Source organism: Antechinus flavipes, chromosome 2 (assembly GCF_016432865.1).
Source record: "Antechinus flavipes isolate AdamAnt ecotype Samford, QLD, Australia chromosome 2, AdamAnt_v2, whole genome shotgun sequence".
NCBI classification, from domain to species: domain Eukaryota; kingdom Metazoa; phylum Chordata; class Mammalia; order Dasyuromorphia; family Dasyuridae; genus Antechinus; species Antechinus flavipes.
Window position 1 is genome coordinate 650,272,981 of NC_067399.1, and position 14,304 is coordinate 650,287,284.

At 37.9% G+C, this 14,304-nt stretch overlaps 1 protein-coding gene across 6 annotated transcripts in view; it reads left to right on the forward strand.

Annotated features, from left to right (window-relative positions):
• Window positions 1-6,759, forward strand: part of LDB3 (LIM domain binding 3) — a 117,492-nt gene extending 110,733 nt beyond the window's left edge. For all 6 annotated transcript variants that reach the window (XM_051982376.1, XM_051982375.1, XM_051982377.1 and 3 more), the window contains one exon: window positions 3,414-6,759. In XM_051982376.1, coding sequence (XP_051838336.1) covers window positions 3,414-3,503 — 90 coding nt within the window. In that variant the 3' untranslated portion in view covers window positions 3,504-6,759. The remainder of the gene's footprint in view (window positions 1-3,413) is intronic.
• The last annotated feature ends 7,545 nt before the right edge of the window (window positions 6,760-14,304 follow it).

Genomic DNA, 14,304 nt, shown 5'->3' on the forward strand with positions numbered 1-14,304 from the left:
TTCATAGAACTATAGCTCTGATGGGGAAATGCTCAGATGCCAACCAGCCCAACCAACCTCCTCATTTTCCAGAGAAGAAAGCCTGGTTCTAGAAGTTTGAATGGCTTTCTCAGGGTCACATAGCTATATAATCAAGTCAGCTTCCCATGGGAGAGCAGAGGACCTCTGTTAAAGCTTAGCTTTGCCACTTGCCACTTATATGGCCAGGGGCAAGGCATTTCATTTCATAGGGCCTCGATTTCCTTATCTCTGAAGTAGAGAAATTAAACTAAAAAATCTTTAAGGTCCTCCCCAGCTCTAAATCTATGATCTAGAATACAGTCAAAGAATGGTCTAGTCTGGTTGATGCTGAATTCATGGTGGGGAATAAAGTTTGCGAGCTGGAAAAGAAAGGCAAGACATTGTAATGGACTCCACACACCAAACGGGAGCTTCGATTTCCCTCCAGACTAGAAGCAATAGCCCCTGGACCTTCTTAGTCATGGGAGTGACTAGTCAAGCCTATGGATTTCCCATGTGTCCTTTAAGACTGACTTTGATGATTCCATTGGAGGCCTGGTTTCTGGCTTGGCCTGGCATTGTAAGCTTGTTATCTCTCCCCAGATGTTTGTATTTACCTGTCGCCGTAGCAACCCAGAGGTGCTCCAGCAGAGATGAGATATTACATTAGCTAACTCCTTCCTTGGCTGCTTGAGACAGCATCACTGACACCAACAGGGTTCTTCTGCTCCTAATGACCTGGCTGAAATTAAACTGCCCTTGGTTACTCGACACAGAAATCTGCTCTATTCTTCCCAGGATTCTTATATTCTGATCCTTCTCTTATTAATGAAACTCAGAGACTTTCAAGTTCATTGATCATATCAGTTTCTTGGAAGTTGGGAGGATTTCTTAGAAACTTAATTTTTCAATGGACTCTAGCTACATTTAGCAGCTGTCGCATTAAGAAACAATCCAGGCTAGAGCTCACACTCTCAAATGTCAGTAAGTTAGTCTTTTGGGACAACAGAATACACACACACACACACACACACACACACACACACACACACACCCCGGGGTTCAAGGAACAAATGTTACATAGTAGACTGGTATGAAACAATTTAAATACTTTGGGCTAGGGAGAGATCAATGTAGCCATTTAGAAACTGGGGAAAATAGAATCAGATTCTCTAGGAGAGCAGTATGATAGAAAGGATTTGGGCTCTCAAATTCTGACTCTGTCGTTTAGTAGCCAAGTGATTCATTCAATAAAACTCATTAAGCAGTCACTATGTAGCAGGCACAGGGCTAAGCCCAGGGGGATATAAAAGGAGGAAAGAAAAAGACCCTCCCTTCAGGAAGCTTCCAATTTAATAAGGTAAAACACCATGAAGACAAAAATATATACAAAGCAAGCTCTTCACAGGATTAATAGAAAATAATGAAAAGAAGAAAGATAATGGAACTGAGAGGGGGTTTGGAAGACTTCCTATAAAAGAAGAGATTTTAGCTGGGACTCAATGGAAGCCAGGGAAATCAGTAAGTGAAGAGCAGGAGAGACAGCATTCCAGGCTTGAGGAAATGGCCAAGAAAATGTGAAGTCAAATCAAGAAGCATTTATTAAGCACCTATATTATCCCTGCTAAGCACTAAGGATACATTATATTTTGTTTATGTGTATGTATATATATATATATATATATATATATATATATATATATATACACGTACATACACACACATACATATACATTATATGTAAGCATTCATACATATGTAATTCACACAAACATAATTATATATATGCATATATAAACAGCATAGTCACATGCATACATATGTATATGTATATATGTCTTTTAAAAAAATCAAAATTATGATTTCATTGGTAGAAGAAGTTCCCCCATTAAGCAGGTTGGTACTTTCTCTACAACTCCAGTTTTAATTTTGAGAGCTCAAGTGACCTGCCCAGAATCACACAGTCAGGATGGATGGAAGACAAAATTTGAAACCAAGCCTATCTTATTCCAAGTCTGACCTTCTATCCACTGAACTATTTGACTCTCAGGCAAAGTGAATAGAAGGTAATTTGAGAGAGGAGAGACAAAAGACCTAAACTTTTCCAAAAACCAAAAAATCAAAAAAATTATTTATTAGAGCTTCACAAATATTAATTCATTTGATGGGCATGATAGCCTCAGAAGGAATGTAGTGAAATATTATCACAAATGAGAACAAGTAAGGATTATGTAGTTACATAACTTACCATATATATGGCACACAGATATTTCTAGATTTGTGAATATGTATGAATATATGCAAGTATTGTACATACATCCCTATCTATGTCCTTAGTGTCTCCCCCAGGAAGAAAGTAAGTTTTTTGAGATTATAAATGGTTTCACTTTTGTATCTGTATCCTTCCTATATAGCACTGTGCCTGGTACATAGTAGGAATTTAATAAATGCTGTTGATTGATTGATTTAAATTTTTTCCCCAAAAAAACAAAAGTCTACCAAGGCAATCAGATAACCTATGATATAGAGACTAAAACACAGCTCATGACTTCAAGTAATTTATATTTTACTGCTAGCATGGTGTGGGTAGATAGAGAAGGCAGATAACTTGAAACTTGGAAACAGGTGGGCAAAGAAGAGGACCAATTTTATATCATCTTATCATTATTTAATCATTTATCACTTTTATCATCTTATTTCTATGTTGTTTGATCATTTATCACTTTACCATCTTATTTTATTATTATCATTTATTATTTCATCATTTCTCGTTTTTATCATCATTATGGCAGAGATGATACCAAAGCCAAATGTTAAAGGAAGATAAGAATTCTGAGAGATGGAGATAAGGAAACATTTGAGCCTAAGGAACAGCCTATGGGGCAGGAGATGGAATGTCACATTCAGGAAACAGTTCATAGACCAATTTGTAGAAAGTAAAGACTGTAAAGGAGAATAATAAGAAACAAACCTGAAAAGGTAGATTGGAGTCAGATTGTGGAAGTCCTAAAAATATCCTGGAGTCAATTAGGAGCCACTGAAGGTTTTTAAAGAAGAGAGGGATACAATCAACTCCTAATATTTTCCAAGGACATTAACAAACACAACATCCAGCCTCTTATTCAGGTGTGTGTCGAAGCCTACTGGAATCTGTCTACAAAGGCCAATTATTAACATCTGGGCATGGACAAATATTACAAATCAAGGCTTAATTTATTGTTTGATTGATAGTCCACCCTAAAAAAAGTAATGGAGAAAAGGTAAATGATGCAGATTAAATGTAAAAATGTGTGATGCCGTTCATTTCCCCATTCAGCCATTAAACATTTACCAGGGCACTTATTCCAATTCATGAATTCATGATTTCATTGTTACCATGACCTTTCTTTCTCACATTTGCATCTTTCTTCCAGGTCTGTCATGTGAATTTGGAGGGACAACCCTTCTACTCCAAGAAAGATAAGCCACTCTGCAAGAAGCATGCTCATGCCATCAATGTCTAAAAGAAGCTGGCAGTCCCTGGCTCAGAGGGAACCTCGATGGCCAACCTTGTTAACTACAAACAATAAATCAAGATGGATTTCTTTCTGTGGGGAAGGGAGAGGACCTAGGAAGCCCCTGAGATCTTTTGAAGTACAATTTTAGTCCTTCTTATGTACACAGAACATGCATTTGCCTTATTCTGAGCAGAAGTCAACTCAAATCTCTCCCTCAAGGAGCTCGTAATTAATCCAATACTGGAATGGTACTTCAAAAGCTGAGGACACAATTGTGAGCACTCCAGAGTATGAAACTAAAAGCAACTTTTCCTAAGAAATATAAATATGCTCTTGAATAAGCTCAGCAAAGTAGCCATTAGAGTTCTGGTCATCCTTTGCTGGCATTTAACAAGAGCTCAGCGTCCTTTCAAAGAGCCCTCTAGTCTGTAGCTACAGCTGGCAGAAAGAAAAACAAAAAGTCATATGCCAAAAAAAAGTTCCAGTTGTAGCATATTTTTAGGCCTGGAGCTAGTAGTTTGTAAAGTAAGACAGATCCAGGCGTTTCTCACCAAAAAAGGAAGCATTATTCCATTATTAATATAATGGTGATAACTCCCAAAGAAGCAAACTAGAGGCCTTTAAATAAAGCAATTTGAATCATTCTCCACAGTATGAAAGGTCGCCAAGAATAAAAAAAAAATCAAGTGCCAAAGTCAAAAGAAAAGAGCTATATTTCTAGGAGAATGGAACATTAAAAAGGATAACACAAGTAAAGACGTCCTTCTACTCAGTACAAAGTTAAGAAAAGTTAAGTTCTTCAGCTCATCTCTTTTGGTCTTAGACACCCACTGTCCATAAAGTACCCATCTCCTATTAAATTGGGATGGAAAAATGGCATGAGTATCCCCCAAATTTGTTCCGTGGTGGAGGAGGTAAAGGGAAGGAGAGGACTCTGTAATATTTCAATGTGGTATCTGTTTTGAGAGCTTTCTGGAAATGATGTTCCTGGGTCTCCACACCCATGGTTCTTCAAATGGCCACTGATTGAAGTTTTTATCGGAACCCCTTGTCAGGAGAAGAGAACCAATCTTGATTTTTCAGTACTGGGAAGGAACAAACATGGAATGCAAAAATAAATAGGGTAGCAGAAGGGCCTGCCCAATCCATAGAATGAGGAGAGATTTAATTTCTGCCAAATTCATTAAAGATGGAGGGCAAAGGTCACAGACTGATGGTGTTTCACAGTTATATCTGATATCACCATGATTAATTCCCCTATATGGGATCCATTCTTTAACCTATAGTTTGGTTAGCTGATAAGAAGAAAGGATAGGATAATATTGACTGAATTGCTCATCTATCTTGTCGGCTAACATTTTTACAACACCCTGTGTTTTAAGTTGTGTTAGAAAAAATTTGAACTTAATCTCTCTAGTCAATATAGCAAGTATTGCCTTTGAGATCGCCATTGAGATTGTCCAAATTCCTTAAATAATCTCAGTGTTGAGCTAATCCAAGCGGTCATTTTTAGGCTATTTCAGTGAGTAGAAATAAGAAAGGAGTGTAATTTCTGAAAATGACATGTTTGTTTCTCATTCCTTCAGTAGCAAGCAATATATATTTTTCATTGACAAAGTATATTTCCAGTTTTGAATGGCTATGGCTCTCCATTAAGCATGATCAGATGGAGTTTTTTGCATCCTATTGCTAACTCTGCACCCTTTCTTTTGAGGATTTTTTCTTTCCCTTTTTGCCCACTGGATGTGTGTATGATAATGAAGAAGTTCCAGTTCTCCCCATGGAAACTGATATTTGTAGAGGAAAGTGCCTTAAGTACGTAAATTGAGGATGCTAACAAATGGCCATGGACTTTTAAGCTTTATTTCTATGGATCTCCATGAAGCCATCTATTCTCATCCATATAAAATCCAAAGGGAAATATATGCACATATTCATAAACATATGCACTGAGATGAGAGCCTTGAGTTGGCGTATCTTTTTTTGTACATTGATTTTGAAGATACTTTTCAGATTAGGAAGAAAGGATACTTTTTTTTTTTTCAGAAGTAAACACTAACAACTATCTATGATTCCATCACCTTCTTTAAAAATATAATAGCTAAGGACAAAGACAGCCTAAAACATCCAGACTGCATTTTTGAATGGACAGCATATCTGCTGGGCTAGCACAGAATGCTGGGAAGAACCTTTAAGGTGATAAAGTCCAATTACTGATTTTACAAATAAGGAAATTGAAGCCCAAACTGACAGTGACCTCCCCCAAAGATACCCACCTAAGTGATAGAGTCAAGATGTAAGCTCAGATTTTCCGAGACATACACTCATAGATTCCAAATTAAAGGAATTGTAGAGGTCATTGATTTCAATCCCTTCTTTCAGATGAGGATTACACAAGGTCATATGCCAGAATTAGGATTAAAATTTATATGTGCTGATTTCAAATCCAGCATTCTTTCCAATGTCCCATGCTCCTTCTTTGGAAACCAAATCCAGTGTTCCTTCCATAACATCACACTTAGCAGACTTCTGCCCTTTCACAAATTTCCTAGTGCCTGATTTCAAGGGGAGAAAATAGCAGGAACCCACTTTCCTTACAGTTAAAGAATATTAGAGCCTATTTGAAGATTTTATTTTGATTCCTTTTTTTTTTTGGTGGAAATTGACAAGGAAAGTGAAAAGCCTTAAAAGGGAACTTTGGGGAAATTGGTTTTGCTATTACTGTTGTAAACTTTTTAGATCACACACACACACACACACACACACACACACACACACACACACACACGATTCTAAAGTTGACAGAAAAAGGAAGTTTCCTAAAGTTTAGTCCTTCAGGGGTCATTAAGTTAGGTACAATGTTTTGTTTAAGTTATCTCTTACTTATGGTTAACTGCATGAATGCCTATAGTAGTGAACCACACTTCTGAGTCAACATAAGGCAGTATACTTTGGATTGAAATTTTTGTCTCCTTAGAATAGACATCTGTTTAACATTTCTAAACATTAACTTTAGCAACAGAGTGATTTGTGTCTGCAGTGATGTGCTAGGAATTTAGCTTTTATAATGGGTTTTTTCAATCCCAAATGTCTTTGCTTTTGAATTTTTTAAGAAAAAGTTTCTATTTATTAGCTCAGAAGTGGAATGTCATGTCATTTACTAGGAGTGTGTGCCAATATATTTTGCATGAAGTTTTTGCGCCAATCAATGTGAACTAAATATTGTCACAAAATAAAATGATGAAAAAGGATGTGCATAAAAGGAATTTTCTGTTGAGTGTTTTAAAAATCACAAGCCGGTTTGGCCAGTTATCACTTGTAGAGACTTTGAAGACATGGGAGAAAGTCAAAAAAGTTGCAGAATCCCAGAATAAAAAACAAATAAAACAACTTAAAAACAAATGGGATCCTAGAGGTTAATTTAGGGTATAGCTCATACCTAAATAGGAATTCCATCTCTGACATCCAAACAAGTAGTCATTTGGCTTTGCTGATGTTCACTACTCATGTGATCAAGCCTCAGTTTCCTCATCTGTAAAATAAGAAGGTTGGATTAAATAGTCTCTGAGTTCTCCTGTAGTTCTATATGCAAACCTAGGATCCTTTAAGTATTATAATAGTAGAGAAGGGAAAAGAGGAAGTTAGAGAGGACACACTAACTCGTCAAAGTAGCCCATTTCTCTTTTAAACAGCTCTACCAATTAAGCAATTTTTAAAAATTCCATTAGTCTTAAAATTGCCAATTTGCAACCTTCATGTTGTTTCTAGTTCTGCCCTCTCGAACCAAACAGGACAAAACAGCTCTTCAAATCCCCTAACACCCCAGGTTAGCATATCATATATAGGATTTTTATCTACATTAATGGAAATTCAATTTTCTTATTTAATCAAACAAGATGAAGATAGGAAAAGTTTTGCATAAATATGTAAATGGAAGTGGTTTATCATAAATTCAAGGTTAGGTTTTTGCAAAGGTCTGTATACTTGTCAACCAAATATTGAGAGAATATTCATTTTGAACCTAACCCAAATGACTCTAAGACAGTTCTCTGGAAATTATGGTTTTCCCATATTTATTGCCTATAAATAAAAAAAAATGTATCATGACAGTTTTTATCCAATAAATAAGTCGCATCCAGTTCATAAACCTTGATAAGGCATGAGAAAAAGAGGTGCTGGCTGACCTTAGCATTACCCCTTGTTTTTCCTTATCTTTATTATCTTCCTCCTCTTCTTTATTCTCCCTCTATTGAAAGTTATCAAATATATCCCACATGGATTTCTAGTTGCCAAAGAATTAGAAATTTTTTTTTAAATACCCAGTATTTTTTTTTTTACTAAAAATAATTTAATCTTTGTTGATTGAGAAGTTAATCAGTCCCAAATAAGGTTTGTTCTTCCTTTTGCTTCCTTCATTATCTCATCTTTTTTCTGTTTCCTTCCCTCTTTCTTTTTCCTTTTCCTCTCTTCCTCTCATTCCATCTTTTTTTTCCTCTTTCTTTTTCACTTTTTTCTTTTCTTTTTCTCTTTTTCTTCTCTTCTCATTCTTTCTCTTTATGATCCTTTCTCCAAATGGAAAGAACTGGTTTTGGCTAATGACAAAGTTAAATCTTTCAACAGTTTTTATGATATTTGATTTGTTAACAAATGATCTAACCAGACCTTGAAAGAGCTGTATGAAGCATAAGAATACAATATAAATACATCTTTGAAGTATTTTTAAAATTCTTTTATCATAGCCCATTGGCATTGGAAGAAACTTAGTCTAATAGAGATAAACTGACAAATCAGTCCCGAGGTATAATTAAATTTCCAAAAAATATTTCTAGACCCAACTACAAGAAACTCACTGACTAGACACTGAAGTCCCATGATAGTCTAGCCAATTAATACTTGCTTCACCCTTGGATTTGGATCAGAATTTCACTGAATTCATTCTAACCTGAGCTTCTACTTGTTTCACTAAGGATTTCCTAAAAAAAAAAAAAAAGCAACATGGCAAGCTTTCTGTTTAAAGATGCCCTGAAAGTTAAAGAACTCACACTGGATTGACCTTGGACCCTACCCAAATGTTTCCAATACAAATTCCCCTGCTTTTTGATTCTTCTTCTTTTTTTAAATTATCTTCCTAATATGTGACCAGAAATTACATTTACTCCTATTCAAATGGGTGTTTCTCCAATTTGGTAAATAAAAAGTTCTAGGGGTGGTTATCAAAGGTAAGAGGTCCTTCTTCTACACAGAGATGGCATTTGGGGCTTGATAGTTGTAATTTCTAACTTTTTTTTTAATTGCACCAAAACTCCTGCATGTAGAAGGTCAGGTCAGTGACTTCATGAGGTTCTCAGCCAAATACTCCTGGGAGGCCACTGTCCCTAGCCTGTTGAACAATCAGACACAGTTACAACTGAGGCTTTTAGACCTAAGATCCAATAGGACTCACTTCTCTTTATTGACAGAACTAAAAGCACGCTGAGTGTTCTCGTATTGGGAGAAGCAAGATGCGAAGCCTCTGTTTTGGAGTCTTTGGCTAGCGTGGCTCTCATCTGTTCTGGGCCAAGCATCTGGCAGCCCTGGGAGAAGGATATGGCCTTCCCTGAATGTCATACATCAGCTGAGCTGTGCAGCACCAAGCAACGAATCCCCAGAACTTCTCTTTGTTTCTAGTCACAGACCTACTGGGATCCTATCTCCTGGGTCATGAGTCTACACCCAAATGGCAGATTATCTATTATTTGCACAACCACTGGGGCAGCCTGGGATTTCTGAGACTTGTTTCCATCCACGGACAAATCGTTCTGTCAGGTGGTGGAACTTTACAGCTGGGTGAGGGGTGGCAATATCTCCTGAATAGTATCTCTTCTCTAGCCTTCCCTCTCTTGTCCCCAATCTTACAGGAACTTAGAAAGAAAGCCAAGAGAACACTGGAATTTCTTCTACAGCTTTGGCTGGAAATAAAAATGAACTCGGGAAAGTCAGTAGCCACTTTCACCCAGGGTTAATTCATCATGAAGAGAAGCAACCAAGCCCTCAACAAGCAATTCACCAAAGCAATGTTTTCGCATTCTAAGCCCCAACTTGGGACTTACAGTGAACCATGAGCAAGTAGCTGAGTAATATAATAGAACACTTGCAATCAGAATAGACCAGGTTCAAATCCTGCCTTGGACACATTATCTGTAGGACCCTGGACAAGACCCTTAACCTCTCCTGGTCTCAGTTTCCTCATTTATAAAATGGGGATAATAATAGCACTTAGTTCACAAGGCTGTTGTGAGGATCAAGTGAGACTATATATTCCTGAGTGCCTATGTATGTGTGTGTATAGAGTTTTTTGCCAGCCTTGAAGTACCAGATAAATACTAGCTGGTATAAATGACCACATCCTTAGTTTTCATTGGAGCTCACAGATCCATTAGTTGGTAATTTTAGATCTAAAAAAAAGTGTAAAAAGTCATTGTTCTATGGGACAGGCAGCAGGTGTTGCTAGTAACCCTGAGGAGGCTTCCAGCTTTTCTTTCCATCTGAGTCTGCTTATAGCCATCCAATAAAAGTAGAGAGAGCCCAGACTACTGACCCAGAGTTCTCAAAAATTGGCTCTTATACTTCAAGGCTAACTACAACAACAAGAAGACCTAGGCTAGAATTCTCAATGTTAAAGTAGTACAGCTCTGAGAGGGCAGATTATTTCAATCCCTGTGTCACTTATATTCCCCAGGGATGATTCTTCTTCTCTGGCTTCTCTTGAAAGTTTCCAGAAGGCTTAAAGTACTTTCTGCCAATGGTTTGTGTAGCAAAGATACAATGTCACAAGATTAGCAACAGAAACTACGCTCTGAGTTTTTCCCTGATTTCTTGGGTCTATACATGCCAGAAATTGCAGAGGGTTGACAGTCAGAGATCTGGGGACCCTGACACATGTCCTCTAAAAGATGGTCAGTTCCTTGCTGAGGTCTGAACATTGGCTTTTCATTGTCTGAACTATTAAAAATCGGGGAATTAGCCCTGAAGTCAGGAGGACTTGAGTTCAAGTTTGACCTCAGACCCTTAACACTGCCTAGCTGTGCGACCCTGGGCAAGTCACTTAACCCCAATTGCCTTAGCCAAAAAAAAAAAAAAAAAAAAAAAGTTGGGGAAAGAGTTTAAGTGGCTGTCATATAATTCCATCCCATTCCCTACAGAAGGGCCTCTGTATAGGTAATTAGGGCAATCATAAAATTATAGCATTTAGATTCAGAGGCTTAGAGCTAACCCTGAATTTTACAGATAAGTGAACCCAAGCCCAGAATTGTTCTCCCACCCCATGTACATGCTGAGGGGGCTTGTCCCCTTGAGATTACCTTCTAAACATTTAGTCAATATTTATTTTATATGTATGTAATAATTTACACGTCTCTGCCATTAGAATGTGAACTCTTTGGGGGCAAAGACAATGTGTTTGCTTTTATTATTTTATTTTATTTTATTGCATTTTCGATATTGATACATTTCCTGGCACACAGTAGGTATTTAAATGCTTATTGTCTGAGAAACAGAAGATTACATGTCTGGGGTCATATAAGTACGGCTAGTAGAGAATTTCTGAGTCTAAATTAAAGAATTAATTTTAGGCACGAGGCAGTGAGGACAATGACATAGAGATGGAAGATAAAGAATACATGGAATAGAGAGAAGCCCCTTTTGGCTGGATTATTAAGTAAGGGAAAAGATGTGATGTCCAATGAAATGTCTGCCTTCTTAAAGCTCCACCATTCTATAATAGCAGAAGTCTAGCTTTGTCTTCAACATGCCATAGTGGGTTGATGCAGAACACTGATGTGATCCCAACTCCTGGATCCCTGTGTCCCTTCCCCCTACACATACAGCAGATTTAGGGCCATGGGGTTAATACTTTAGGATCAAAGACCCAGCTTTGGGTGTATTCTGGGTATTGTGAGCAATTTATAGGCCATCTTAATGATCAAGGCTATTCCCAGGCCCATGCATGACAAAGGGCTCCACAGATCCCTAGAGAAAGACAATCCAATGAATAGGCTGCCATAGTTATTCTGCTGACAACAGAGGTCTTAGCTGGCCCTCTTGTTTTCAGTTCTTCTAAAACTTAAGCACCATAATATAATGGGCTAGCCTGGATACAGCCTAGAGGCCCACTTTCTCCCATTTATTGCCTACAGGAAGTTTTCAGTCAGGAAAGGGATTGATATTCTCCTGGGTCCGAGGTCTGTCTTCCTTGATTCAACTATTTTCTCTAGAATAGACCCTTGACTAATTTATTAAATTGAATTTCGCCTCCTCCTCCTCCTCCTCTTCCTCTACCTCCTCCTCCTTGTCTCTCCGACTCTAGTCTTTCACAAATAGTTTAATCTTTCTGAACCTTACTTTCCCCATGTGTAAGTGAAGCTAATAATACCTCCATTATAGAATTGTTATGAGACTAGTGCTTTGTAAGGTTCTTGCTGTTCAGCCATGTTAGATTCTTCGTGTCCCTGTGTAAGATTTTCTTAGCAGGCAAAATGGAGTGATTTGCCATTTCCTTCTCTCGGTCATTTTACAGATGGGGAAACGGAGGCAAACAGGATTTAGTGGCTTGCCTAGGGTTACACAGCTTAGTATACGTCTAAAGCTGAATCTGAACTCAGATCTTCCTGACTCCAAATCGGTAACTCTATCCAAAGCACCACCCAGCTGTCCTCAAAAATCTAAGGTATGAGTATTTAATCTTTTATGTATGTCCTCAACTCCTGCGGCAGTCTGTGGAAGCCTATGGACCTCTTCTCACAATGTTTTAAAATGCATTAAATAAAATAAAGAGGATTACAAAGGAGAGCAATTATACTGAAATATAATTACATATACAGGTCGCTGTGTATATATGTATGTATGTGTATATATATAATATTATATTCATGGACCCATATTAAGAGCTCCTGCTCTAGAAAATAGTACTTTAGAATTTGCAAAGTCCTTTTAAAGCATCATTTTCATGTATAGTACTCACATTTATGTAGCAGTTTAACGTTTACCAAGCACTTTACATCCATGATAACATTTTATCTTCACAACAACCATCGGAGGTAGGCACTATTCCATTTTACAGGAGAGGGAACTAAGATTGAGAGAAGAAAATGATTTGCTCAGGTCCATGAATTGCCCAAAAGGAGTCCTAGAGCTCTTCCCTTCTAGACAGGAGATGTGAAGCCATCCCTGCCTCTCTGGGCTCCATCTGCCAGATCTGGGCTTGGCCAGGCCTGGGTTGTTGGGCACATGCAAACGAAGCAGGTTTGGGAGTATCCACCCAGCTCTGCTGGATGTAGTTCATAATTTGCTGTAAAGAGTTTGATGTTCCTAATTAAACCTGCACTATCATGCCTGAACTTTTAGGAAATGAGGATTTCTTTTTATGGCTGTCTCAGTGATAAGAAAAGAAAAGAAAACAAAAGTGTTTCCTGGACCTAATAAAGTTCTTCAGCTTAGTCCTCAGTTGAATAGTGAGAGTGACAAAGGATCTGAGCCCATTATGATTCTTTCCTCCTCCTTATGGGATGTCTCTCATTTCCCCTCATCATCATACCTAACTGGGGTTCGGGGCAGACAAAATCTGGCTGAGATTAGCATTAAGGAAGTACCCTGATATTTTTCAGAAATTGAAGAGAATAAATGTTTGGTGTTCGTTTTTTAAAAATAGAATTAAATCATTCGAATATTTAATTATGTAAATTTTATTTAAATTTGCTTCAGTTAACAAAAATTTACTTTCCTTTCTACTTCCCACAACCCCAACCTTGAAAAAGAAGAACAAAACTCCTGTCACAACTATGCATAGACAAATAAAGCAAATATCCATATTGGCCATATCCAAAAACAGTTTTCTCATTGTACTTCAAGTCCATCTTTTTCAGCAGCGGACACTTCATTAGTGGTCCTCTGGAATTATGGTTGGTTTTTGATTTGGTCAAAGTTCTTAAGTTTTTCAGAGTTACTTGTCTATGTGTTGCTATTACCGTGTAAGTTTTTCTCCTGGTTCCCCAGATTTCATTCCACGTCAGTTCACGTGAATCTTCCCCAAACTCTCAGAAACCATTCCTTTAATTATTTCTCATCAAACTATGGTATTCCATTACAGGGAATAGTATCTTAGCAAGGAAATATTAAGAAGCTGCTTTTGGGAGATGGGAGGACATTCTGCCTTAGTGAACTACAGGGTTGAGAGCAGCCTTTGACTGCATAGCTGGTTGGCTGAAAGGGCCTGATTTAGTACCTGGGAGATGTTGCAGTATTTGGCTTTGCGACAAAAGGATTCCTGCATTAACACTGCATGATAAGGAGAAGGATCCTTCCCCTTTCCCTTTTAAGTCATGCGACCCAAGAAAGGGGCCTGGGTCTTTGGTCTTTTGTTGTGTTCCATTTTCAGCGCAGGGAGTGAAGTTTCCATCTGGCTAAGGAACAGAAGCCACAAGTCCAGGAATCTGGGTCATAGGATGTTGCAGCCAGTCCAGCATCAATACCCTGAGGAGCTTGGGTCCAGAAATGCCAGCCCAGCAGAAGCTTTGGATGTGAACTTGGGAGGACTAATGCTATATATGAACTGAGTAACACTATGAGCCTAATCTCCACCCCCAGTCTCCCAGAAATGAGATGGCATAGTGGGAGATTATGCCCCTGAAGGGTAGAAGGAAGTATTTGTTCTTGCTCTATATTTTTAAAGTAAATGTCTTTTTGCTAAAACAAACAAGATGTTAAGTGGTTAAATGGGGAAAGGGAACAAACATTTATTACGTGCCTATTTTGTGCCAGAGTAGTGTTGTGC